General features: G+C 40.1%; 1 protein-coding gene across 1 annotated transcript; it reads left to right on the forward strand.

Moving 5' to 3' along the window:
- The first annotated feature begins 193 nt into the window (after window positions 1-193).
- On the forward strand, window positions 194-27,777 carry htr7c (5-hydroxytryptamine (serotonin) receptor 7c). Its single transcript, XM_020631097.3, has 2 exons — window positions 194-1,439; window positions 25,613-27,777. Exons 1-2 carry the CDS (start codon window positions 973-975, stop codon window positions 26,349-26,351), a joined length of 1,206 nt encoding a protein of 401 aa, XP_020486753.1. The 5' UTR covers window positions 194-972; the 3' UTR covers window positions 26,352-27,777.

Here is a 27,777-nt window from a genome sequence, read left to right on the forward strand (position 1 = left end):
TTAAAAGCAGTGATCTCAACTGATCTAGCCTCAGGGCCAAACTCATTAATTCATCACTCTATCATAATGACATTTGTTCAATTTGGACCTCAGAAAGTCAAAATTGTGACAGTACAATGAGACAGAACAAAACAAACATGCTTAAAAAGAGATTTATAGACTTTTTTGACACACTTTTCCCACCCAGGAAAAAGGCTCTGAGACCAACCAGTTGAGAACCATTGATTTAAAAGATTTACGTAACACACAAAAAAACTCCCCACTCAACCATTCAGACCATTATTGATGCATATGGATATGTAGTGAGACATCGTGTGTGATATTGTGTGGGGTTTCTGATGATGATGATGATGATGATGATTAATTCACAGCTAGAGGTAAAAAAGACAAACGTCAAATTCTATTAATAAAACTGAGTCAATTTTATGATCAGTGCATAAGTGGTAGGCTTATTTCCAATTTGAAGAGTAAACCCTGTTCCCAACAGCAACTTAACTATATTTATGATATCGCTTATCGATATGAAACCACGTCGTATCCCGTTGATGTCCCTTTGGTTGGCTGTCTGTGCGCCGAAGTGATGCGTCACATGAGTAGGTGCGGTTTACGCAGCGCAACTTCCCAAATAGTCCATATTTGTCCGCTTCGTGCACAGAGGAACACGCATCGAGAGAGCTGCTTTGTTTGATGATTCTTTCTTTCTTTTTCATTCATAGTTTTGGTGTAGAAGTTTTTCGTTTGTTTTTTCCCTGGGATGACGCGCGCGTCTGCAGCTCTTTCTCAGAGGGATCATTTTTAAACGGAAACCTGACAAGAGTGAGTTGCTGTCAGCCTTGATGTGCAGCTGCAACATTCTCGATCTCAAACCACTGGGCAGAGGCCGAGAGCAGGTCACACATACCCAAATATGTGCGTAATTGGAGTGCAGTGGCAAGGCGTCCCTTGCACCCCCACGGAGTCAGCGCTGTCGTGATGTTCAATACTTCGGGAATTGAGCTCACTTTTAACAAGAAAGAGGATATTTCCGAAGTTATCAATGGCACTTTGCAGCTGCTGTACAACGTTTTCGTCACCACCAGTCCCCCCACCATGTGGAACAAGTCGTGCGGGGAGCAGCTGCAGGATTTCGGGCGCCCGGAAAAGATCCTCATCGGGGTGATGTTGGCGATCATCACGGCGGTCACGGTGATGGGAAACACGCTGGTGGTGATCGCGGTGTGCGTGGTGAAGAAGCTGAGGCAGCCTTCAAACTATCTGCTGGTCTCCCTCGCGGTGGCGGACCTGTCAGTGGCCATAGTTGTGATGCCGTTTGTGATAGTGACGGACCTAACCGGGGGAAAGTGGCTTTTTGGAGAGGTCTTCTGCAACATTTTCATTGGCATGGATGTAATGTGCTGCACCGCCTCCATCATGACCCTGTGTGTTATCAGCGTAGACAGGTGAGTTTCCAAAGTTATCGACCAGAGCTTCCTGATAATAGAGCACGACATTTTAAAACGTGACCACCAATGTTACGCACTAAGCGCGCCATGCGTTCAAACAAGCAATTGAAGTCAAACAAATTGACTTAAATGAGCTGATCATAATTACTTCAGCACTCTTTGCTAAAAAAAAAATAACTCATGTGCCGGATAAAATAACGAGCCGTAAGCTACGAAATCACTGGGCGTTTTTGGAGACAAATTGAATTAAATTGCAAACGTTTTTTCTGATTGTCTAGGGTATGTGGATGAATCTGCTGAAGCAGAATGTGATTAAAGAAGGCTTAATGAATATGCTTGACCAACAATGGGTCATATTTCCAAGATTCAGGCGTTTGGGATCAGCGCCCATTGACCCTGCAGCTGCATGACTTGATACATGATTTGCCGTCGTCCTTCATCAACCTTAAAGGCACAAATGAGGTCACACCTGCTCTCCAGTATTACCCCAACACTCCCTCCCCTTCACCACGAAATCAAATAATACAGCTGCAACCACTCCAGCAGGGGATTAAACTCCTGAGAAAACAGTTTTTTTTGCCTTACTATGTATAATGACATAAATATGAACTTTACGAGTCTAGTGATATGCATCTACACATTATTCATGAAAGTTCCCTCCAAAACCACCCCCACAGTGAGATGATTTCAATAACAGATTTTTAAAAAAAAAGGGAAAATTAAGAGTGCACACTCAATTCTACCAATTAAGTTTCCACTCTTGCATGTGGAGGTAAAGTCTGGCTCTTTGGAGTCACTGCTCATACTGCCAGAGCTGATCCTGAAGGATTGTGACAAGTGAGACATGTCCACCCCTCTAACTTTAATCCTCACTGACATAAAGGTGGAGTGATGGGTGTCACTGTTCCGCCTCAGCAACTCTAACGAAGACAGGAGCACATTGTGGTATTGATGATCTGATTATTTCCTCCTGCTTTCCAATCACATGGTATTAACTTGAGACATTACACCCAGATTTATGCAGGTTCCCTTATTGATGATTCATTGTGCATAAAGGAACTGGTTCACAGACATGAAGTTGTGATACAGTGTGATTGATCCAGTCTCCTGACAGATGTATGTGTTATGCACTGGAGAAATAGAGAGTAACAAGATTAGTGTCGAAGAGGAACAAGTCCTTCAGCGGGGTTAAGGCACAGGTCACAATGATTATTGGAGATGGATGGACAGAGTGTGATTTAAAAGTCATCTGTGGCCACTTAACTCCCCTCAAAGGTCATGAGCTGGCCTCTTCAGTGATAATGGAGCCAGTAACACATTGTTTTGCTCCATTGTCACATTTAAAAAAAAATCATGACCTCGGCAAATTTACAAGGAGGACATTGTGTTCATTTGATAGAGCTAACCTGACTAGAAAAAAAAACAATGCCAATGTGTGATAGCAGCCTTATCTTTGTATTCCAGCGGAGGATAAGTGGGAGTGTGGCAATCCGCCATTGCCAGGTCTCATGGCCATAGTCTGTGATTAGAGATGGGAATTGCTCACAGGATATTCTCAGAGAGGACAAAATGGGCCCACCTGTGAGGGAGCATGTCTGGAAAGATAGAGGATGTGATTGAATCTGGTGCCATGAAATCAAAGTGTGCACACCAATTGGACAAATACTTTTTCTAGAGGATCTTTTCCACTGAGAATTTAAAAATCATAATGTAAATTTGACACTATTTTTATCTTGACACTCACACATACTGCACAGACAGTCGGTTAACTGCTTGTCTTAATCTCCATGAAAACAGCCTCATTTTGATTAAAGAGTGCAGTGTGTTTGAAGTATGATTCACATTGGGAATCATAGAGATAATCCATGAGGTGGGAATTGCCAATTAGACATATGATTAGTTGTAATTAGGGCTCTCTCGCTGTCATTTAGGAGTTCCAAGGACATGTGTCGTTTAATGAAGCTGGAGAGTAGAGAAAGCTGCAAAAGAGGCAAAGAATTGAGCAGGATTGTTTACGAGACTCTAACTGTTTCTCTGAATATGAGGAATACAGATTGTCTCTCAGAGCATATTAAGGTTGATTCAATGCTTATATGGACAATGTGCCAGAGGAGGGGTCTATTGTGTAGGAAAGCTATTTATTTATGATCCTGCAGGGACTGGCATCAATAGATGATCCCTGGGTCAATGGGTCCCACAGGGGCTCTTTGCATAGTGAGTTGTAAGGCCCCATAATAAAAAGTTGACGAGATAATGACGATCTATGAGCTACTTTTTGAAACAATAACCTAAAACATTACAGAGAAAAACAAAACAGAAATGATATCAAGGGTTACTCCAGCAGTGTAGGATAAGGCTTTGGGTGTAAGAGATTTGTTTAAAATACATTAATTGACATCTATGCATCAGAGGTTGAGCATGGATCAATCATCTAAAATAGGGTTTTCAACCAGGGCCAAATGAACACAACGGCGTGCCCCTTGGCAGCCACTGCCGAAATCAGTCGCCCGCACAAAACCAACCAACACTACAGCCCGCACTACAACTACATAACCAGAGAAGAGGCGTGACGGCTTGCAATGGCATTGTGTGAAAAGATTGGCTGAAGTAAAGGGAGCTCTAACTTAAATGTTTGGCTTATACACTTACTGCCCTGGGCCATCTACAGAGCTGGGGCCCCTGGGCAGTTGTGCGGTTGCCCGAGTGGTTAATCCAGCCTTGTTATCAACATTTCATATATTGCAAATCACTAACATAATTGGTTAGTCTCATAAATACTTTTTGAAAGTTCTCTCTAGAGCTAAAAAAAGATGATTTTCCCTGACTAAGCTGAACTGACTGTGATGAAACTAGAGCCTCTTTATCTCCTTCAATATTTCAGGACTTGCTTAAAGTTGTGTCTCATTTTGATTTGAGTTGATATTACAATTGAATGCCCGGTATTCTTAAAGAAATCATCTAAATCCTCACTTGGCTCAGTTAATCCAGCCTTTATTCCTCCAGTCTCGTTGTATTGTGGTATGTGTATTTGCTCATGTAGTCTGTTGTTGTGAACTGTTTTCCTTTCAGAGACATTTTTAACGTTTGAACAGATGTTTTAGGATTTTTGAACAGACTGTTTCAGCAAACAGGGACAATTAGGTGCTTACTGTGGTAAGAGGGTTTGAAGCGGTTCCACATAATCACATTATCATACGGTATCATCTAGATAATAGGAATGAGTGCCGTCTGCAATTTGGATTAGAGATGTTCAATATACAGTCTGACTGATAATATCTGTTTGCTACTTTAACTGAGCCAATATGGCTCTATCACAGGGATGGTGATTGAAACCTGGTTCTGTTACGGACCAGATTTAGCATTTTTCAAAACCTGAAAATCAACAACGCTTGAGCTTATCGATAATGCTAAAGAGTCTTGTGGGTCCTGTATTGTAACCCTATTTTAAGTCGAGGCAACTCTTCTAAACGCACATATTATGCAAAATACACTTTACTATGTTTTTTTAACATTAATATGTGTCCCATAGTCTGTCTACAAACCCTCCAATTATGAGAAAAGTCCATCCTCTCCGTCTTCTGCCTGCTCCATTTTTCAGAAAATGTGTGCTCAAAAAGGCCATTTGGAGATTTTCCCTTCATGACATCACAAAGGGCAGTAACCCCTCCCCCAGGTGGGTGACACTCCCACAGCTAGGTGTTTGTTCTGCTCTCTGAGTCTGCTTTGCTATCAAGAAAGCCTGAGCCACCTAAACCCTTCTATAGGGGCGTGGGCGAACACAGCTTATTTGCATTTAAAGCAACAGAGACAGAAACAGCCTGTTCTGAGCAGGGCTGAAATAGAGGGGTTTATAGGCATGATCAAATACAGGATCAGAGTAGATTTTTCGCAAGAAACATGACGTGTTGTTCGGAAACTCTGATACTTATCGAAACTGGTTGAAAAGTATATTAATATGTGACCTTTACATCAACTTACTGTTGCACAACACACATTGATGACATACCATTAACCTTATTCTAACAATGATGTATTTACTATAACAGAATCTAAACATACATTTTAGATCAAACATTTCAACTTGAGCCACAAATCTGCTTGATGCTGTTTCGCGAAAGCCAATCGTTGTGTAGATTCCCTGCCTTTATGAAACACATCAGAAGTGATCAAATCAACCTCCATTCTTTTTATAAATCTGCGTCATGATGCTGCTGTTTTTTGGGGGGCTTTTGTGCCTTTATTGGAGAGATAGGACAGTGAATAGAGATGGAAATCAGGGAGAGAGCGAAAGGGGATTGACGTGTGGGAAAGGAGCCACAGGTCGGATTCGATCCCGGGCCGCTCGCCTGGAGGACCACAGCCTCCACACGTTGGGCGCGCGCACTATCCACTGCACCACCAGCACCCCGATGCTGTTTTTTTTTTTTTTGACAAACCTTATCATCTTGACTTGCAAGTAAATCACAAGAAAATATTTTTTTGTTCGTGCTCATACCGCTGCAAAAATGTCAGGATGGGAGTCAAACCTGTGACCAGTGCGACGGGTGCACACGTAAAATCACGTTTGCACTCAAACATTTTAAATAAGTACTTACATTTGACATTGGAAATGGAGCGATCGACAACCAGCAGAAACCTCTTATAAAAGTAGTTTGGTCATTGTTCTCAGCCACTAAAAGCAAGCTGTCATCAGACTTAAAGAGCAGGTTACTTATCCTGCATCCTGGGTCACATCAAAATAGTTTACAGAATACTCTTCAGTGCCATTGATTTTGTACTTGATGTGAAAATGTTGATGAATGCCTTTAAAAGCAACGCTTATGGATGAGTACCCATTTCTCACCTCCAGCCTCTTTAGGTGGAGACTTAACGCTGCAAATCGAGCCTAACACACCAAAGCATTGACCCGGTCACAGCACAGGAATCCAGTCTGAGTGTTGTGAAGTGAATAAATGAGAAGTTATATACCCAGGGTCTGCTTTTTAAATGTAGGTCTCCCCTTTCACAAGGTATCCCAGCATGCACTCTCAGCAGAGGCTCAGTGGCTTTCGTGCACACTTTCCCTAAAAATTCAGTATCTCTTTTGGCTACAGACAGTTTTTTTTACCTTCACTGAGAGTAATATGTTGTATGTTAAATTATTCAAAAGTCAAACATGAATGATTTATTCACAACAGTGGGAAGAGAGGGTAGGTCGTTTCTGTAGTTCCTCAGATGCTTAAAAAAGGCAAAGCAAAAGGAAGGGAGAAGGAACGATACAGCAAGAGAAAGATGCTAGCAGCTCATCAAAGGGAGCCTGGGCCATCTATGAGTAAAGTGTGTGGAAGATGGATGTGATGTAGGTCAAGAAAAATATGATATAACTGCAGTAAAGTAAACTTTTCTACCCAGGTTTGGCCTAAAGATCAACAACGTAGGTGTGATCACACCCTTAGCTTGCACAGGGGATTTGAGGGAGGTAGTAACACTAGCCAGGCCCCCTTAGATTGCGGCTGGATTAGCCCCAGCCTTCACATCCTTTCTGCCAACTGGTGTGTCAATGATGAGTCGAGTTCACACACAGCTCCTGCATCGACCCGCCCTCCACATCTGATAATATTTTTGTGAGGTCAGCGTGTAAGTTGGTCCCGGGAGAGGCAGTTCTCGCTCGGTGCAGCTTGGGAACATCCAGTGGCAGCAGCAGACACAGATGACTTGACCCAGCTGACGCATCGTCAGGTAATGTGATGTGACGCCTGAGCTCCACTCGCCGAGGCTCTGTTCACTTCCCACATGTTGGCCACCTCGCGAAAATGTGGGGGATTGGACATCTCCTGCTAGTTCAGTGCGATCAGATCAAAGGCAGTTCACGCTTATAAAAGAGTGCTAAATCTGGAGAGAAAGTGTGTTGAGGTATTAAATAGGATGTTACACTGAATTCTTCAATCCTGTGATCACAAAGAGTTTAGAGACGGTGCTACATTCAGGAGGATTTATCCACCACATGAGAGTAATTCAAAGTTAAAAGCAACTGCAGCTGTTTTATTTTGAAGAAAAAACAGTGTCATATTTAAAGAGGACACTGTATTTAGATTTAGTCCCTCATATCCTGTAAACAATCACATTTCCTAGAGCAAAAAAAGCTGTCAAAGAAAGTCTGTCTGAGGGCATTTGGCGAGTGATTCATTGATAAGAGCGGCTTAAACCATCCGTTTTTCTTCCTGTTTAAATATGTGTTTGACTTTTATTGCAGAAGGACATGGAGTGTCTGCTGATCACATAATCAGAGAGGCTGATGTGTGTGGGAATGACCCTTTAAGCTGCTCAGATGTCTGAGAAAATCAGAGGAGAGAGGAAACTTATGGCTTGTTGTTTGTCTTTTGACTTTGTTATTGTTCTCTACTTTTACCAGTGTAGAGTCGCCAAGGGCGACAAGGCCACACAAAGGTCATTGTGAAAGCTTTTAAGGGACCGCTTACTTGAGATTTGGAGCATTTGTTTTGTAGTGTATAAGAAAACTTCTTCTGGGGCACCGGTAGCGTGTTTGTTAGTTTGCGTGCCCCGCTAGCGGAGACTGAGGTCCTCCAGGTGGGTGGCCCAGGTTCGGGTCTGACATGTGGCTCCATTCCTGCATGTCATTCCATTCCCACTACAGGCAGTGTGCGTGCACATCTGGTGGCGATGGGCCCAGTTTGAATGTTGTGTTAACAAGCTGCAATGAACATCTCTACCTTTAAGTTAAATGTCAAATTATATTTCATAGTTTATATGTATTTATTTTGACCTCTGCCCGTGTAGCTCTGTGGAGCGCTTTGAGTGAAACTCTCGTATGAGGACACTCTGAAGTGACGGGAAGGCGTTCAGGGTGAGGACTCAGACAGAGGCTTTTGCAGAGTGGTTGACCTTTGCCCTCCGAGAAAAGTAACATTTGAAGCAGTTATATCTGTGTTAAGTTAATAGGAAAATCCTTTTTTAATACCAAGAGAAGACATTGAGTTGTTGCAGCAACACAATGACAAAAAAGCAAGGAGTCAAAAATAGGCAGGAAGGTAAATGTAAAATATAATATTATAAAATAAGAATGGATGAAATAAAGTAAGAAGTATATACCATGGGTTAACATCTTGAAGTGACACAGAAGTGAATGTGACATAGCAAGTAGCAGCTTCTTATGTAAACAGCAGTGTTACCGTGTAACATTAAACATGCTATAGTACAGAATAATACTGTATGATGTGTGGTATAAGATCTATGATATCTATAATATATAATATATGGTGTATATTCATGGCACTTGATTCATATTTACCTTCTGGGATAAATTAAGTTGTCTGAATCTGAATCTGAATACTTAAGTGGCTCATGCTCACTGACTGGTTGAGTGAATTTATTAAGCATCAATTGTGATTTGTATCTAATTACATTTTTCAGTGTATTCATTTGCATGTACTTTTTTGGGGATAAACACATTAAATCCCTGTCGATGTTTCTCTTTAGCTTCCTTATACTCAGATTTTACTCAGTTATTGATGTTCTAAGGGAGTTATATGACGTGTGAAATGATTGTTTGATCCCCTCACTTCCTGTACAGCAGTGATGTTAGCAGCAGTTTTGTTATGATGCATTCTACTGTCTATTTTAACATGCAGGATGATTGATTAGTAACCAGTCCAAAGATAGAGATCTCAGTTTTTATTTAGCTATTTCCACCTTGTCACCCCTATTTACTCGGCGATCTCCGGGGGCAGGAAGAAGAAAAGGCCAAAGTGCTGAGAGCCTTTAGTGCGACGTAGATCACGCTTTGTGTTTGGCATAACAAAGGTGGAGACCATTATTCATTTAGATTGAACAAAAGGCCAACAAGCATTTACAAAGCAGTGAGATAATGAGTTCCCTGTTGATGGAGTTAAGAGCTACACACACACACACACACACACAAACTAACACATACACAACAACATGCTGTGGATTGTAGATAATATGTTTTGAACATTTAGCATATCGTTGCCTTGCAGAATAACGACATTGCTCAAGGACTTGGCCTCAGCTCATCTGTGCACATGAACTGAATGTTTATACGGTCCATTAAACCTGCTACAAACAATCCTGTACACAAAGGTTAACTTTTTCATCAAGTAACCATAGTGTGTCCACTTGTATTTGTCTTTATATTTAGAGGGACGATAAGCTATTCTTTTCTTTGAGCATCTGCGATGCTGCCAAAGAAGGAGATTTTAAAATTAGTCCCTTCAGACATGCAGATATTAACTTATTGCCTATTATGTCTCTCCCTGAAGCGTTGCGCTTTTTGTATTTTTACACCACTTCATTATACTTCTGTAGTAAATTAACTTATTATCCATGAATAATGATCATGTATCATGTATAAAAATATTATTTAGTTCAATGAGGCTTTTGCGGCTCAATTCTTTCCCCTTTCTAAAGGGTAAAATCAGGTAGTAGATGGTGAGAAGTTAGTGGTTGAAGCGCCTGAAGTGTACGAAATTTGTATTCCAGATGTGAAGTAGAAAATTGAGTTTGGGCGACGCATCACTGCCAAACTGCCCTTGAGCAAGACACTGAATCCCAGAAGTGACCACAAACTGGGTCAATGCAGGGTAGGCGGCCTGCACGCTATGAAATCCTTTTTAGTGTGAATGTGGAATTCCAAGAACAGGAAAACAATAATAAGATTTTTTTTTTTTGCTGGTTTTGTGTGTTTTTTCCTGAGAGGATGTGCACAGAGGAGCAGACCAAGTGAGACAGTTATTCTTATTCCTACTTTTCTGATGGTTAAAATGTTATGCTCAACACACTGTATTCATCATCATCATCATCATCATCATCATCATCATCATCATCAACATCATCAACATCATCATCATCTTTATTGACAGACTCTGGAGTCCGTTTGAAAACAGATAAAAACACAATTTATTTAGTGGTAAAAAAACAAACAAATACACAGAACGCCACCAAAATGATAAAAGACAGCTGTACCAGTGTCTCCACAGGGATGACTGGTATCACACAGAACTATGACTGGGATTTGTCAGCAGCATAATAAAGGAGTTCTGAGAATCCTTCAATCGGCAGATATATACATCAAGTTTCTCGTAAAAGCGTGGGAGGTGTTAATTCCTTCATTACAAAATAGTTCACTTGTATGAGTCCAAAAAGTTTTGTATCCTCATGGAGTCATTATAAGCAACTGGAGGCTTTTTATACCTGGCCGACAGGGGGCAGTATAAAGAGATGTGCAATAGAAAGAGATTTATCTTGACATGGTCTGAACTCACTGAGAATTTTCTTGCCAACATAGTGGCCTGAGCATATAATATTCAACACTGTGTGTACATGTCATCATCATCAGACATTTGATCGGTAATGAAGTGCTATAAATATTTTATTTTGCTTCTGACACTAAGCTTTTGCCCTGACAGGTAAAACTTGGGAAAGTTGAGGTCTTTAGCCCCCATTCTTCTGCATATGGTAAATGGTAAATGAACTTGGGCTTGTACAACACTTTTTCTAGTCTTCTGCCTACTCAAAGCCCTTTTACACCACATGTCACACCTACCCATTCACACAGTGGCAATGGTTGCGATATAGCGAGACCATCAGAAGTAGGCCTACTACTACTTCTATTTTAGCATTTATTGCGTGTCATATGTGACTCCATAGTCAGAACATGTATTCAGCAGCTGCTAAAACCCGGTGAAAAGTTGCCAAATCATCAGCATACATGAGATGATTGATTATATTGTCACCCAACACATTAACCAGTTTTACAACCATTCAGTTGTTGATAGACCCATGGACACATTAAAGACTGCAGAAGTATGGCCTCTTAGACCATTGCTCCCCACAAAGGGGGAAGACATTTGATAATCTGATTGCATACTGCATACTGTATTGTTGTGAGTGTGGGGCCAATAATCTGGCAAGAACAGATGGATGATTTAGCGTCACTTAAACTCCCTAAAAGCTGGTGTTTAAGCTCCCAGATGAATGGTTTTGTAATTTTTAGGTCAATAATATTGAGTCCACAGTAGACTCAATGTGCTGTATCTGTTAAGAATTATTCACTGTCATTTCCTTTGTTCAAGTTAAGCTCATAGCCTCTTCAGCATTATTACCACACTGACTGTTCCTATCCCTTCACAGCTCTGGAAACAAAGCTGTGACCTTTATTTCACTGGATGAGTGTTATCAGTATTTATTACAGTGTTGTCACAGCTGTGTGTGTTCACCTGTAATGGTATTTTATTTGTCTCTGAAATTAACTTGCCTGACGATGAATTCTGGAAATGCACAGTTAAAGGTGCTTTCCAGTAGAAGGAGGCCAAATAACTGTGAATTATTTTCCCCTATCGCTGCTTGTAGGCGAGATAAACGGCAGTTAAATTACTCTTGTAAAGAAAATTCCCGTCATAGCTTGTGGTTCCTGCACATTGTGCTCTGACAGGAACAGAGATTATTTTTACACATTTTATAAGATGATCTTGTCATGCCGTGCAAAATCAAATTATATTCAATTTGCTTCCTCCTCCTGAAAAGCATTTGTATTATTTGTGCTGATGTTAGCAGTAAAGCTGCATCCTTTTTACGCTTGCATTATTACATTCAGAAAAGCTGAATGAACAGTATGTAAAGTGTGCACATTAGTTCTCATTTGTTTGTTTTGATATATTCACTGTTACGTTCTTTTTGTAATACTTCACAAATGATTCATAGGGTTTTATTTTTCCTATAGATTTAAAATGACCTGAATCTGCAAATCTGCTGTTATATTTGAAGCTCCTGTGAGGAGTTTTTATCTGGTTATGAAACTGACTGAAATACTAATGCCTCTGTGTGACCTGAGGCCAAAAGCAGCATGATTGATTATTTCTATACCAGTAGTTATTTTTAGTGTCTGTAACCACTGCCACCTGGCAGGGCTGTCACATTTTGAACATTCACTTGAACCTGAGTGGGGGGGAGTTCACATATGAACTGCAATGAGCTATTCAAATTCAGAATATATAGTCTGACAGCAGATCAGGCAGTTCGATCCAGCGGAGGGTGCTCTCAGTGTAACGTGTCCTTTGTGTGTATTATGTATCGCAAATATTTGAGTGTAGCATGCAGGAACCTCGGTGCGCTCTGAATGGGTGTTTTCGTCAGCACGTAATATTATAAATAAAAAGAGACTTGCACTTGATCGTGATCAAGGTGATAGACTTGTGTTTCTGGTGAATAATATCAAAAAACAACTTTATTGTTTTACTGAAAGTGACAGCCCTTCCACCTGGTTATTTGATGAAAGACAGCAGGAGTAGTCAGTAATACTACTACTTACGCATGTACAGGACTAGAAATAGTCAAGAAATAAGATGAACAATTGTCCACTGGAGGTGTTCATATCTGCTTTTGTTAATGATGTTACCTGTCTTCTTCAATGATGTTACCTGTGAGCTGTAGCCTGCTAGGTGAGGCAACTGTTGCATATAAAGGAATATTTATAAGTACATGCTTTAGGCAAGTTAAGGCAGGATAATATGTAGAACAACCTTCAACAAGAAAGCCTTTAAAGTATTTTATGCAAGACATGATACGACATGATGACATGAGAAACGAGGGTAAAAAAAAATATTACGCTTTTGGAGTAATTTAAGGTAGATGAATGTCACTTTTGCTTTGAATCATTGCGTCATTATTTCTCGTCATGTACTGTTTTATCTGCTTTTTGAAGGAAAGATTAAAAAGATGTAGGCTAATAGAGCAGACAATGATGCTTGTTGATAGAGATATCATCTTTTATGTTTTTTAAATGTGGTAATATCTTGTGAGATCTTTGATTGATATCATAGAAAGGTCTATTCATCCATATCAGGAAAAGTACATAAAGAAAAATGAGACTAAAAACATTTTTAAAGATTAAAGAGGTGTTTTGTGGCCAGAGGATGAAAAAGTGTGCATTGAAATGAACTACAAAGGTTTATAGGTAATGGGGATATCAAATTTGGAAAAATCCCCACAACATTTTTTTCAACCATAATTTGGGCCGAATGAGATCAACATCAGTGACTCATTTTTCTTTGTATGAGCAGAAGATGAATTCTGTGAATAAAGTAGCAGAATTCAAAGAAGTATTACTAGAATCCTCTTGGTCTGAGCCGAGCATTTTATTATCTGTGATATTTTCATGTCCCAAAAAACGAAAGGTCAGTGTGAGAATAAAATGTAAAAAAAAGAAGAAAAAAAAGTACAGTCTTCAGCATTTGCTTGTTACATGGCAGTGTGTAGTGACTCAGGAACAAGTTGGACTCCTCTTCGCTGTCCTGTTCCATTTGCGGAGCCATGAAATGATGACAGATAATGGGCTGCACAGCTACTGCAGCCTTACTAACCGCTGGCTGGATGCTAAATTGGAAGAAAGTGAGTCGGCTCAAAAGAGGAGCTGCCTGTGGTCTCCTTGGTAACTAAAAGTGTTCAACTCTTTTTTTCCTAAAAGGTCAGAAAAATAACGGGAGGAGGTGAAGAAATAGATCCCTCCTCCACGCCTGAGACTTCTTCTGAGTTTATTTAGTGTTGGAGGTGTCCTCAGAGAGACTTTGTGACAGGACCAAAGAGAAAGACAAAGATCAATGGCTTTTCACACTCACTCCCTCACATCATCATGACAGCAAAAAGAGAGGAAGGTGGACCTGCTGAAAACTCGTACACCTTTAACCGACTCCAGTCATTGTATAATAATGAAGACAGAGTAAGTACACATATTAATATTTGAGGGAGCATTTAGGGACCTTACCCAACGAGTTTGCAGATTTGGAGGCTGTTTTGTTGGCTGCATGCTGACCGTGCAAAAGGACATGTTGGTGTTCAGAAAAAGCTCCTCACATGCTGTATAACAAGCACAAATTAAAGACTTATTTTCTGACAATACCCCGTTGAGGCAATGGCATGCATGCACATGTCCATTTTTAATTTTCTCGGTAGAAAGAAAGGTCTACAGAGAGTTTGTAGCTGCATCGTAAATGGTCACCATGGCGCCGTCATAATGGAAATCCATTAAACAACATAAATGGTGGAAAAAATGTCTAAATGCCAAACAAGCAGGTACAAATCCGTTCAGACAGTAAAAGTGAACGGCAATGTGACAAAGACTGCTCCAAATCTGAGGACACAGACAACTTTGCTGTCTAATCCTGACTCATTGCTACTGAAAAACATTTTGTCCCAGAGTTACATGTACGTCACCTAGTGCACCACCAGACCCCCCCCCCCCCCCCCAACTAAAACAACAAGGTGTAGCAAAAAGTTCTTGCAGACTAATTTGCTTCTCAGGAGCACTGGCCAAAGAATAAAAACTCTTTTTTCTTATGCATATTGCTTATGTAAATTGTATGCTCATTATCTTGCTTATATAATTGCTATTTATAGAAGAGGCCATGAAATTAAGGTTGTGACCAATCTGCTTCCGCTCTAGAATACTAACTTCAGCAAACAGTAAGACAGAGTACCTGATCTTCAACAGAGGAGGCAACTAGCTGTGTCGTTTTATTATATATATAGTATAGTTATTGGCCTTTCACTAAGAGTCTTCAGTTGTTGCATTATAATTAAGATGGAGTTGCTACACTTTGTTATACATGCAAGAGAGTTTTGGCTTCTCACTGAATGAATCTTGCAGACAGAGGGGCTTTTTGTTGTAGTATTATTTTAATGTTGTAATTACAATTTCATTGTTAAGAAAAGAAAAAAAAGAAAGAAAAGATGTCAGGGCACTGTTTTAATTGGATAGTATTTAAATGAACTGTACCCGAGGCTCCAGGAGGAGAGAAAACATTTGTCAATGAAACCATTGAGGTTTATGAACTACGGTGCAGTCTGGAGTCTCTAATGATGAGAGAGAGAGATGTTCACATGTGAACGAGTTCTTCACAGGTTGAAATCAGTTGATCTGCATAATTAAAACATTTTTTGGGACAAAACTGTTGGTCGGGAAAATTGAGTCAGTAGCTAGATATTGGTAGGAACATCTCTCTACTGTCCCTCCAGAATTCTAGGCCATTGCCTCCCACACACAAGCTAGTGCTGGAATGAATGGGATAGCAGCAAGCAGCAATTTAAAAATGAAGCCAGGCCACCCTGAGCTTCCAAAGCCCCCTGCAGTAACAGATGAGTGACATCACTCAGGCTTGTCCATTAATATTTATAGTCTATGTAGAGCACGCAACAGTGTTTTTATATGTCAGTGTATGATAGGATGAACAATATGCCATGGATGTCAGTTCAAGAGATATCAGTAAGTGCTTTCAAAGTATCTTGAGGATGTTAAGAGCTCAGAGAAGCTCTTAGAGGCGGACATTATTGGCATGAAGAGGCTGAAACTCCCGTGAAGGATCAGGGCACGATGATGGGGTCTGTGTCCGGAGGGACAAGGAGTCTGGAGAGTAAGCTGAAAAGAGAAGAGGACATTGTTACATATTGTGTGTGGTGTGAATTGAAAGTGTTACAAGATGAACTCCTCATACTATACTCATCTAGCAATGCAGTTGAGTAGATACAGGATGTTAGAGATGTGTTTTTGCAGCACTGACGTCTGTGCTGACCACAAACAGCTGTCAAAAGAAAAGAAAAGAAGAGCAGCAGTAGCTTAAAGAGGGACGTGTTCCCAGTTCAATCTGCGAAAGACAAGGCATGTGACGTTTCAAATGCCCTTTGAAAGTTAAATATAAGTTCAGTCTGAAACCAATAATTGATCTCAGAAAAGATGAGACTGTTGGAAGAACATGAAACCCTCTGAAAGATGGAGTAAATGAGGGATAATGTTGAATTAAAGGGACAGTTGTCCAGATCAGTGGAAAGTGTTACTGGATGGTCTGTCACAGACAGTCCCTTACACCATCCATACTTTCGGTTTTGTGAAGCTACCTCGGACACATTTTCCAAAACTGACAATCAGACTGTCTTCAGGCAGAGATAAAGTGTGTGGGATTGAGAAAGCAATCAGGGTCAAACGGATGCAACACTAGGTTTGCCGCCATCAAAAGATTAAAAAGCGTGCAGCGTCATTCCATTTGAATGATTATTGTGTCTCCCTTCTTTACTGTCCTGGCACTCTTTTCAAATCTTCTACAAGTGCAGCCTGTGAGAAGCTTTAAGTTTGTTTTCCTTCAGCTGTGGTTGGACAACATGTTCATTGAAGGAGGAATCATCTTTTAATGTTTTCTATTTATCTGTGGTTTCATTTGATTTAACCTGAAATGTGTTGCTATTTCTACCTTACCTACTCTCGACCACCTTTAATGTGTAAACACTGTAGTGTACTTGCTTTGTTGTCCAAGGACACGCAGCTCTGACAGGGTTTGATACTCTGAGGGTTGGAAGAGGAATCCATTCATCAATGTGGCACTAATAGTTGCCCATCATCTCTATTGCTGTGAGAGTCAGTAAACCACCAACAGGGACAGGTGGTGTGCTGTGTGTTGGCGGCCATAAAATACTTACACTACTGCTATACAGCTATTACCAGCAGGACATAAAACATCATAAAGGTGTCGGGATTCAGGAGCGGAAGCCTTGTTTCTAGGTGTGTCAAGTACACACAATGACTCTTTAAACAGGTCACCATCAACAAAAGCTTATGGTGATAGCAAAGGTAACAGTGCAAAGCAAAGCATGAGACTTTTTAGAGTGCAGTCTGAAATATCTGCTGTCTTAAGGCAAATGAAAACCAGAATTTTTCAGAGTTCATAGCTGATCAGTGATTGTAAATCATAACAGACTTGTGTCAGACCTGCTCCTCAAGTTGACCTGGAGAGACAATTTAATACAGGTGTGATACTTATGCAAAGGTACAGTATGTAGAATTGTATAACAATGTTTACATTCAAATATCTAAAATAATTAAAAATTGACTAAGCCTATGTTATACATATTCTTGTTGAGTATACAGTACATTACCTCAAATATTTCCAGCAGTTATCAAAGCCAGGGAACTCCGTAGTTTTATAGTTGTAACGTGTCTTGTTGGCGGCTGCCATGATGAGCCGCCATGTCAGACACGAAATGTTGATCGTTGCCAAGGAAACACCGGATGACCGCTGCAAAAGGAAGTGGGAGCTGCTACTGAAAGCTACTGTACTGTTGCTGTATTTGCTTGCTGGGATAAAAACGTCATGTAAATTATACTTGGATAAATCGTCGGTACATATTCTCTTCCTCAGGTCGGATTCGGCGTGTTTGTATTGACTATAGTCAATATGGAGTTCGTTTTCACAGAGGGGGAGTAGCAGAGAGAACTCCCTTGATTCCCCGCTAGCCTCGACGTCATCTTTTGTTATCGTTTTGATTGAGTCCCCTGGCAGCGGCTTTTACATACTGTGTACAAGACAGTACAAGACTGTAATCCATCGTGATTCCTTAGATTCTATGTCCGCTTCATGTTTGAAAACATTTCATTGATTTAAGATAAAAAAAATTCCAACGGAAACAGCAGAGTCCCTCCCCATGGGTCCAGATTTGCAAACCCACTTGAAAGCTCTGTAATCTACCTGTGAACAGATATTATCTCCAAGTCAAATATGACACAACCTGTTCCCCATCAATAGAAAGGCAAGAGAAAGATGTTGGAAGTTTTCCCGTTTCATTTTGCAGTCATCATGAATAATATCGACAATCTGTGTTTTATAGGAATTGGTTGTAAGCAGGAAAACATCTGATGTGAAGAACAAAAGAGGCGGACCCTATCTGTACTAATGCAATATTATAGTACACTCTCCAATAAGACACTTGCAACATCTGCAAGTGTAGCTAACAGTCAAGTAGTAGAACTCATCTCTCAGGTGGCTAACATTTACCTGGCTGCTGTCATTTTCCTGCAATTTCCCTTCAGTTGAGGGCTATTGTTAGTAAATGACAGCAACCTTAGATTTAAGGGCCTTGAGTCGGAAGTTACATACAAAAGGTTGCATAAGCATACAAAAATATAATTTTGACTGAACTTTTGCCACAGCTTCATAAACCAGCGTAAAACTCTAATCTGCTGGAAGCAGACAATGATGAGCTAAGCCACCATCAGTGTATTAAAAAGATACAAAATACATGGAGTGAGTGCCTGGCAGAACTTTTATATTTATAGAAGGTTAAATATGGTTTTATAATACTTACTTTTAAAATGTTGGTTTTTATATTTTAAATAACTGATAGTTATAGCTTTAACTCAAGGAGTGTCATTGCACTTTTGCTATAATGTTGTCTTGCAAATCAGTACAACGACAATAAAGATCGATTTTGACTCTTATCGACTCATCTTGTATTATTTTGTATCAACCCATATCATTTCACATCGACTGATATCGTTTTGTATCGACTTGTATTGTATCATATCGACTTGTATATTATTGTTTCATAATAACTCGTATCGTTTCATATCAACTTGTATCATTTCGTATCGTTTCATATCGACTTGTATTGTTTCATATCGACTTGTATCGTTTCGCAAACAAGCCTGAAGCTGTCTACAGAAGTGTGTCTCCCTGTTGCTGAATCCTAAACAAGTAACCAAAGACTAATTTGGTCATTACTTTCCACCTCCATTGTAACTAGGTGTAAGAAAAATTAACCTCTTTGCTGAAAAGGGGGAAATGATTGTTTCTTGTAGTTTTGGAATTTCTATCTTTTATCTTTGATGCTTCATATCAAAACCAAATCAGAAAAATGAAATCCAACACTCAATATACTGTATACTGTTTCGTTCTCCATCTCCTTCTTTCATCAGAAATGACATGCAATTGTTAGATATTAACTTTATGGAAAACATTAACTTTCTCTTAAGTGGCAGTTCCAAAGCTTCCTCTGCTACAAGGTTTTAAAAAAGCATCAACAGTTATTCACAGACTATTTGACACCAGTCTGACCCGAGCTGCAGTCCTGTGGTGGAGTTAAGATACAAATGTGAGGGAAGAAGAATGTCTGTCCTGAGATGACTCACTTTGCCTTATGTAAGTGTGGAAATGAGATTCAAATAGAAATAATAAACTTCTGCTGCTATTTGACTCACTTACTCTAACCTTGACCTGATCAGAGCTGAGAAAATAAACACAATCTGACCTCAAGTTTGTCTAGAATCTAAAGAATTTGGCAAATTTTAAACAAAGGATAACAAAACAGATGGGATTGCTTTTTGGCCTTCTTGTCGAAGAGAGAAAATACAGTTCTGTTCATGTTGTGCAGTTCTGTTCATGAAGCAGCTTGTTTTCTGTCTTGCCGAGTCGTTTCCTCAAATAGAATTGGAGAGCTGAAGCGTTCCTTGAGGACTGAGGCTGTCTGATATCGCTGAAATCTCAGAACTTTCACATGACAGATTTGATGCTCTACAGTCTCAGCCAGCTCAGAATAAATACATTATAATAATGCCTTTATTGAAATAAAATTTTAAATTTTACGTTAAGGCTAACTTTGTCGGGTGAGAGCACCTTATTTTAAACACCACACCCTTAAAAAATAAAAAACGCAAAAAAAAGGTTTTTCTTTTACATTGAAAAGCTGAGCAGTGAACTCTGGGTTTTCAGATTTATCCTTTTTTTTAGCGCTCTCTTTCTCTTAATGTCTAAACTAAGTTGTTAGCAGTGAACACATATCTGGCTACAGAATAAAAAGCAAGTGAGCTGCACATTTTACTCGCTGAAGAGACAGTTCCTAAACACATTTTTTATTTATTTAGATGGGGCGATGTCTGCATCTCTGTGCCCTGTTCCCTTACGAAGAACGACTGCAACGGAAAGTCTTTCCCTCCTAAAACGGGCAACACTTATCTTTTTCACAGACTCAGTTTGGATTGCCCTGAAGAGCAGTTACATAGGAATTTTAAATAGCTCCGTGAGATGAATGAGTGAGGAGTCTCCAGTGGAATGTTTCTGAAAAAAGACATTTGACAGACTTCCCTCTTGTCGTTACTTAAAAAAGAACTAAATTTAACTCTCTTCCACCAAAACCAGCTGCTGCTCGGTAAATAATTAACTGTAGATCTCCTCTCAGACATAAAAGGCTCGAAAGATGCTCCGAGAGATGATTGAGGACTGTTGCATATCGAGGCCGGTTACAGTGTTTCAAGAATAGTACACTTTGCATTGCCCTTGCTGGTAGTGGTAATTATAACGTTCTCCATTAGGTTGGGTGCACTGTTTGTCAGTGGCAGGGTAATCGGCCTTCTGCGGCTGTGAATATGTCCCAAATCCTCCAGAGATATGGAAAAAACCCTCTGAACTCTCTGTGTACGTCACGGTTAATATTATATAGCACATGGTGTTTTTAGGGGAAGTGAATTTAATCTGTAGCCACAGGTTTTCCAGCTTGATTCTGTGCTTTCTTTGAGGAGTGAGGGATCCCATGTGCTTTTGCAGCAACATGTCATGCATTTTGTATAATCTGCTACAATGTCCTAGATTTTTGCATTTGACGCTAATAAGTTGCATAATACTGACACCATGTCTGGAAAATAACGTCTTAATGCCTTATTTGAATCTCTTGACTGCATCGTGTGGAGGGGAGTCTCTTTAAATTTTCCTTCATACAACACTCACTTGATTTTGCAGCTACTCTGTGCATTATGGACACTTTTTTAATATTTTCAATCTATAGTTGTGCTTCAATGGCACACAAATGTATTGTTTTTATTCACCCTCACAGCTGTATAATTGTAGATTTTCAGCAGCAGTAGGTAGCTGTTTTCAACAAGAAAATCCACTAAAGCCCACTTTGCACAACCTGTGCAGCACCAAACAGCTGTCAAAAAAGTTAACAAAAGCAGGTGAACAAAGTAGAGCTTTTCACAGCTGAAATGCTAAACACTTTTCCCTCAAGAGCTTATGGAAAACAGAGCCCACTGCAGAGTGAAGAATAGATTTTTGTTTTTGTTTTTAGGATTTTAGGGCTTTTTGCCTTAATTCGATAGGACAGTGGATAGAGTAAATCGTGGAGAGAGAGCGAGACAGGACTGACATGCGGGAAAGGAGCTACATATCAGACTTGAACTCGGGCCACCCTCTTCGAGGACTTTGCCTCTGTACACAGGGCGTGACCTAAATGCTACGCCATCTGCTCCCAGTGAAGAATTGATTTAAAGAAATGATTTGTACGACGAGTTAAACACAACTGCATTAAAGAAAAAGACAGATACAAACGCCTAAACAGGAATGCAAATAGCCACAACGCCAATGCAAAAAGACACAACAGCAGTGACTTTTGTGAGAAATTCTCGGATGAATACAAAATTGGCCAGAATTGTTAAGTATGAAACAGGAGCACACTGGTCATACTAAACTACCCCACAATGCATTGCAGCTCTCAGACTATCCAATCGCAGAGCTTGCCAATGACATACATTAAAAGTCACCATGTTGCCAAATAATATTAAAATGACTACGTAGATGTATTAGTAATGAACATATCTATAATGATGTTGAGCTCCAGTTATTGACTGATAATCGTGTTAGCTTGAAGCTAGCTTATCAAACATAGCTTGGCCCAGAAGTACATCACTTGACAGTTTAGTATGATGCTTACAGCATACTTATTTACAGGTTAGTACGCAGTTTACAGTTTGTATTGTTTGTGAATGAAGGAAGTCGAGATGAGCCTGAAAGTGAAGCGAAGAAACTGTAATTGTTGTGGTTTTGGACACATAATCTTCCCTTCTGAACACTAAATCCACTTCCTCTTCTTCCTCTGTCTCTCCCGTCAGCCCAAAAGTGGGCTTCACTTAATGCACGTAACCGAAACTGACAATCAAGATTGAATGAGTCTGGTTATGTGGGCGTGATGGTGTTAAAAGTGACATAGTAAGAGGGGCATAACCTGGCAGTTGTTTTCCTAAAAAAAAAAGGGGGTGAGAGGTTTTTGAATCGGCTAAAAAACAGCTCTGACATCTAACGGGCTGGGGATGAGTCATCGTGTTGTGGAGAATGGCCCTCCATCCCCCCACAAACACACAAATATCCTCTGAAGTAAAGAGCACCACAAACTTTCTCATTGCTGAATAAGTCATTCAAAAAAAGTGTTGGATTACCAAGTTTCCATTATTTATTAACAATTCCCAAAGCAGTGTCCCCATCTCAGGGTCTGTCCTGTATTTTTTCGACATTGTTTGTTGAATGTAATTTAACAAACACACATTTTCTCTTCTTTTCCTCTTGAGGACAGACCTGACGCAGCTTTTTACTTTTTAATCTGCAACATGATTTTGTTGATTTGCCAAACTGAAGACCTGTTAAAACAACAATTTACATAATATAACAAAAACTATAATGCCTTTCTCACTACCTTCTCTCAAAGACAGCATGCATTTGTTGACAAGCAGAGGGATGCTTTTTATGAGAAGACATGTTGACTGAGTAATATGATTTATTTATTTTTGCCTTAATGAGACTCCGCTAGCGTCTACAACCCATTGTAGAGACAACTTTTTGCGTTAAATGGATTTTCAGAGTGTGCAAAAAGCAACATATTCATTGCCTGGTACTTTGCGAAGTAAGCTGTCACTCTCCTGGAGCTCTTTGGTAAAAACTGACTAAATGACTACTATACAGTATGACAGCTAGCCTACCTGTCGTTAGCTAAACAACAGCCGCATACCCGAGATTGATTGACACATGTGCAAACAAATCAGTTTTGAACTGACTGGTGGTGCATTATTGATGTTTTTCTATTGGTTAATACAAGAACTGCCTTGGCAACATTGATTGACATATACTGTAGAGACATATCAGTGTTGCAAGCATGGTGTATCGTTTTGGTTGATTGAAACCGGTTTTATAGATATTTTAGGGGACTCGGGACACAGAGCTTAAAAACTGGACAGTCCCGTTCAAATCAGGACATATGGTCACCATATTTGAGTAGGTGACTGGGAGCATCTCTGGACATGAGATAAACACCATTCTTTTTGTTGTTCTGTTGGATAGACTTTGAAACTATTATGTTCAGGGGGAAAAGTTACATATTGTTGCTTGACTGCAACTAATTCACACAAAAAACATTTTTAGGATCAGAGTGAAGCCTCTGTATAACTTACTATTTACAGTTAAACTGAGACTCACCAGAAACAGATGAACTGGCGAACCTCCGGGGTATAATGTACTGAGAAGTGATGGTGTTTATTTTGCATACATATCTGGAGAGGTGAATTTCGCTTCACACAGTCTGAACACAAGGTCACTTCTCTCAAGTTGCCAATTGGAAGGTGAACAATGCAGCGCAAGTAAAAGATAGTCTTAGCTGGGAGTCATTTCCAGGAATAGTTTTTTTAAAGTGGGGATGTATGAGGTACTTCTTAATAGTTAAATATATCAATCTTCGGAGATGCTGGTCAGCACGGCCCCTTTATTGAGAAACCAGCCAGAACCAGCACATAGGCTAGACTATACACGGCTGCACACAGGGCCATTTGTACCACATAGTTTAGCTGGTTTTAAGAAAAACCTCAAAACCAATGTCAGGGTAAGTTAACACTATACTTTGACCATTTTTTTTATGGATGCAACACATCCTTGTAACTCAGCCTGACTTATATCAAAACTTAAACTTATCTTGTGAGTGTGTATTTGACTGAAAGGAAGCATCTGTGATTGGCTGTCTTTCAATTCTTATGTCTAATGGTCGTCTATGCCAACACCTGTCCAACAGAACAGCCAAGGGCAACAAAATAATGACACCTGTCTCCGATGAATGATGGGCATTTGACTGCCTGTCATAGCACATCCTGATATTAGTTCAATGTAGGTCACATGTCTCAGGTGCTGGTTGTTACACATCTGGTGAATCTGTGCAGAACATTTGAGTTGATTGAAAAATGGCAGATTAATGTGTGTGTATGTGTGTGTGTAGTTGTAGCCTTATTGTTCGTTCTAAGTGATTCTGATCTAGATCAATACCACTTTTGTGTACTGTCCTTTGTTAACAAGCTATTGTGTGCAGAAGAGATAATGGACTACAACACACTTCTCTCTATAATAAGTTAGCTTGTGATGAACTCAATATTGGATAGTGCAACTTTGTATTTAGAAGAAACTTTTTGTTGCTGTCCTGCCAGCAAAGTTAAAAAAAAAACACTTGGATAGATTTCATGATTGTTTTGGCATGTACAAGAACTGAGATATTTAATTAATGCATGTCCTTTCTAATCTGAATCTAACAGAACACTAAGTACAGCTTCATACAGTCTCATAGCAAATGGAAAAAACACAAAATGGTGCTTTACATATATTGAAGCTAATATGTAAAGATGACAATCTTGACCTATATGTAGCTTAATAATAATAATAATAATATTAATAATAATAATAATAATAATAACAATAGTTTGGATTTATATTGCACATTTCAAGAAACCCAAGGACGCTTTACAGTAAAAAAGGAAATCAAACACAACAAAGAAAGAAACAACACAAAACAAACAAATGTTGCTTAGAAAAAACATCTGACAGCGATCGACACAGTGAAGAATCCCACACAGACTGACTTAGATTAAGTTGTTGTCCACAGTGCTGATAGCATCTCTGATGGATTACAAGGCAGACTGGCAATGTCCTTAAAGCTTTTTATCTTGATTAACAATTGAGCGGAAACAAGAAAAAACAGCCGCGAGTGTCAAACATACAGCTTTCATCAATGACGCATTCGACGCAGATGAAGACTGTTGGCATACAGACAGAGCACAACGAGATGTACTCATAGATTTATCATTTGGAGAATAGTGGCTTTTTTCCCTGTTTTGTACCAATCCAAGCCTTTCACACCTCATTTTTCCTTTATTTTTCTGACACCTCCAGCTGCTATTTGAAACCAGAGAGCTGCCTGTTTGATTGATAGCTCCCTCTGCACCCGCTAAGCTCCTTCAAAGCCAAAGAAAAGCAGCTAATGGCCCTCCAGGCAGTGATCGAGCTCATGACCTCTCATTGAAATGTCTGGCTTTGAAATGAATTGAACATGTATTTAATACTACTGCACTGCAGTTTGATCTCAACCCATCATATGTGATAACTAAATATCTGATGTTGTTTTGCCTTTTAAAGCTGCCACACTGTGCACGGATTAAAGGCTTAAAGAACAAATATCAAGGTCATCTTAAGTGCCTTTGGTTCTGTGTTGAAAAGCTAGCTGGGAGTTTGTACTGACACATCTTTTGTCTCCTTTCCTGGCAGATATCTGGGGATCACACGGCCCCTCACCTACCCCGCACGGCAGAATGGTCAGCTGATGGCAAAGATGATCCTGGGAGTGTGGTTGGTATCAGCATCCATCACCCTGCCACCTTTCTGCGGCTGGGCTAAAAACGTCCACACAGCGGGTGTGTGCCTAATTAGCCAAGACTTTGGCTACACCATCTATTCCACAGCTGTAGCCTTCTACATCCCAATGCTGGTCATGCTCGTCATGTACTACAAGATCTTCAGGGCAGCTCGAAAGAGTGGCGCCAAGCACCGCTTCACTGACCTCTTGCGGCGTGAGCGCCTCGAAACAGTGGCTAATGAGGCGCTGCGTATGCAGGGCCTGAAGCCGCCCGGCGTGGCAGAGGAGTGCGTTGCCCTGTCGCGCCTGTTGAATCGTGAACGCAGAAACATCTCCATTTTTAAGCGGGAGCAGAAAGCAGCGACAACACTGGGGGTGATCGTTGGGGTCTTTGCTGTGTGCTGGCTGCCATTCTTCATCCTGTCCACTGCCAGACCCTTTATCTGTGGGACGGAGTGTAGCTGTGTGCCAATCTGGCTGGAGCGCACGCTGCTCTGGTTAGGCTACGCTAACTCTCTAATGAACCCCTTCATCTACGCCTTCTTCAATCGAGACCTGCGATCCACTTATCGTGACCTTCTGCGATGTCGTTATCGCAACATCAACCGCCGACTGTCTGCTGTGGGCGTGCACGAGGCTCTCAAGGTTTAAAGCGTGGTATTTTATCAGCTCATATGACTCTTAGAGAGAGGGTGTTCGCTTGGTGCTTACAAGGCGATGAGTACACAACAGGCCTGAAGATCAGATAAATAACAACAGGATGGCATCACTGTTGGCGGCTCTCGGGCCCCTCCACAGAGGCAGCGACATGGCAGGATCACAATGGTGTGTTTGTGACTCAGTCAGTCTTTCTATTTTTGGAAACAGAACCATACAGCGTGCTTGATGGGCTATTCAAGTCGACGCAGCGTTTGTGCAGATGCCACAATTCCGTTCTGGCTCCGGATTTATAGCAGTATAATGTAGTGAGAGAGGAAAAGGCATGTAAACAAAATCAATCATCCCAGGGCTTTCAAAGGGAACAGAAGGAGAACAGATTTCTGTGTAAAAAAAAAAAAAAGTGTTGGATAAGAAATGTTGGAAAAAAACATTTTTTTGTGGCACAATGTCATCTGAACATCTTCATTTGAACATGCATTTAAGCAGATCAAAGATTCATTTCCGAGGAAAACCGAGGAGTAATGTGCTTTATCAGGATTGTTTATCATTTATGTCACTTTATCTCCAGCCGCAGTTTTCAATTTAGTCATTTCTCTAAATTTATAAAGAGCACCTTAAATGTGTCACACATGTTTAAAATGTGATGTTGCGGAGGAAGTGGAAGTGTGCAGAATCTGGTGCCAAAATGCTAAATGAAGGGAACATTTTCCATTCATGAAATCTGTGTTTGTTGCTTTGAAAAAAGTACTTTGTTTTGTGTCTGCATGAAACATATTTGTCTTACAAGCCACTGTATGCATATATCATGACAGATTTTGAATTATGGATGACAGTTCAGCAGAAGTGCTGTCATATTTCAGCCACTGTAACACACACTTGAATTTCTAAATGAACTCAGTTCTTTTTGTGTTGATAACCATGATACTGTGGACTTTTTTTCTTGCCTTTGTTGGTTCGATTCAACATTTAGCTGCTGTAATTATTGTTTCTTTTATAGCCAACCTGACCCATTGAACTTTGCAGTTACACATAAATGATTTTACATTATTTTATTCCCTTTGCATCACTGGTCAATGGAGTTTCTGTCTTCTCTTTGAAACAGGATGTGGTCACTTCACTGCTCGTCAAACTCTTTGGTGACCTTTACAAACCTGTCAAATGTCACAATTCAAGCAGTGTGTGCTTCTTCTACCTCGATTTTTTGAGAACACTGTACATTTCCTCCAAACAGATGAACCACTGTCTTGAACCATTTTGTAATTAACTACTATTTTATATCGTGTAAGAGTGATCCGTCTACAAAAGCTCTGTGACTTCTCTGTACAGTCACTTTGTCAATCGCTCCAGAAACAAGCTGGAGAAGTGGCAAAGCATTTCATCACTTTGTAAATAAAGAAACACTTGGTTAAAAATGTCA

Source organism: Labrus bergylta, chromosome 2 (assembly GCF_963930695.1).
Source record: "Labrus bergylta chromosome 2, fLabBer1.1, whole genome shotgun sequence".
In the NCBI taxonomy this organism is placed as follows: Eukaryota; Metazoa; Chordata; class Actinopteri; order Labriformes; family Labridae; genus Labrus; species Labrus bergylta.

Coding starts and splice junctions, on each gene's coding strand:
- htr7c (XM_020631097.3), top strand. CDS start 973: ATGTTCAATACTTCGGGAATTGAGCTCACTTTTAACAAGAAAGAGGAT. Junction 1,440..25,612: donor TGTGTTATCAGCGTAGACAG/GTGAGTTTCCAA, acceptor CTTTCCTGGCAG/ATATCTGGGGATCACACGGC.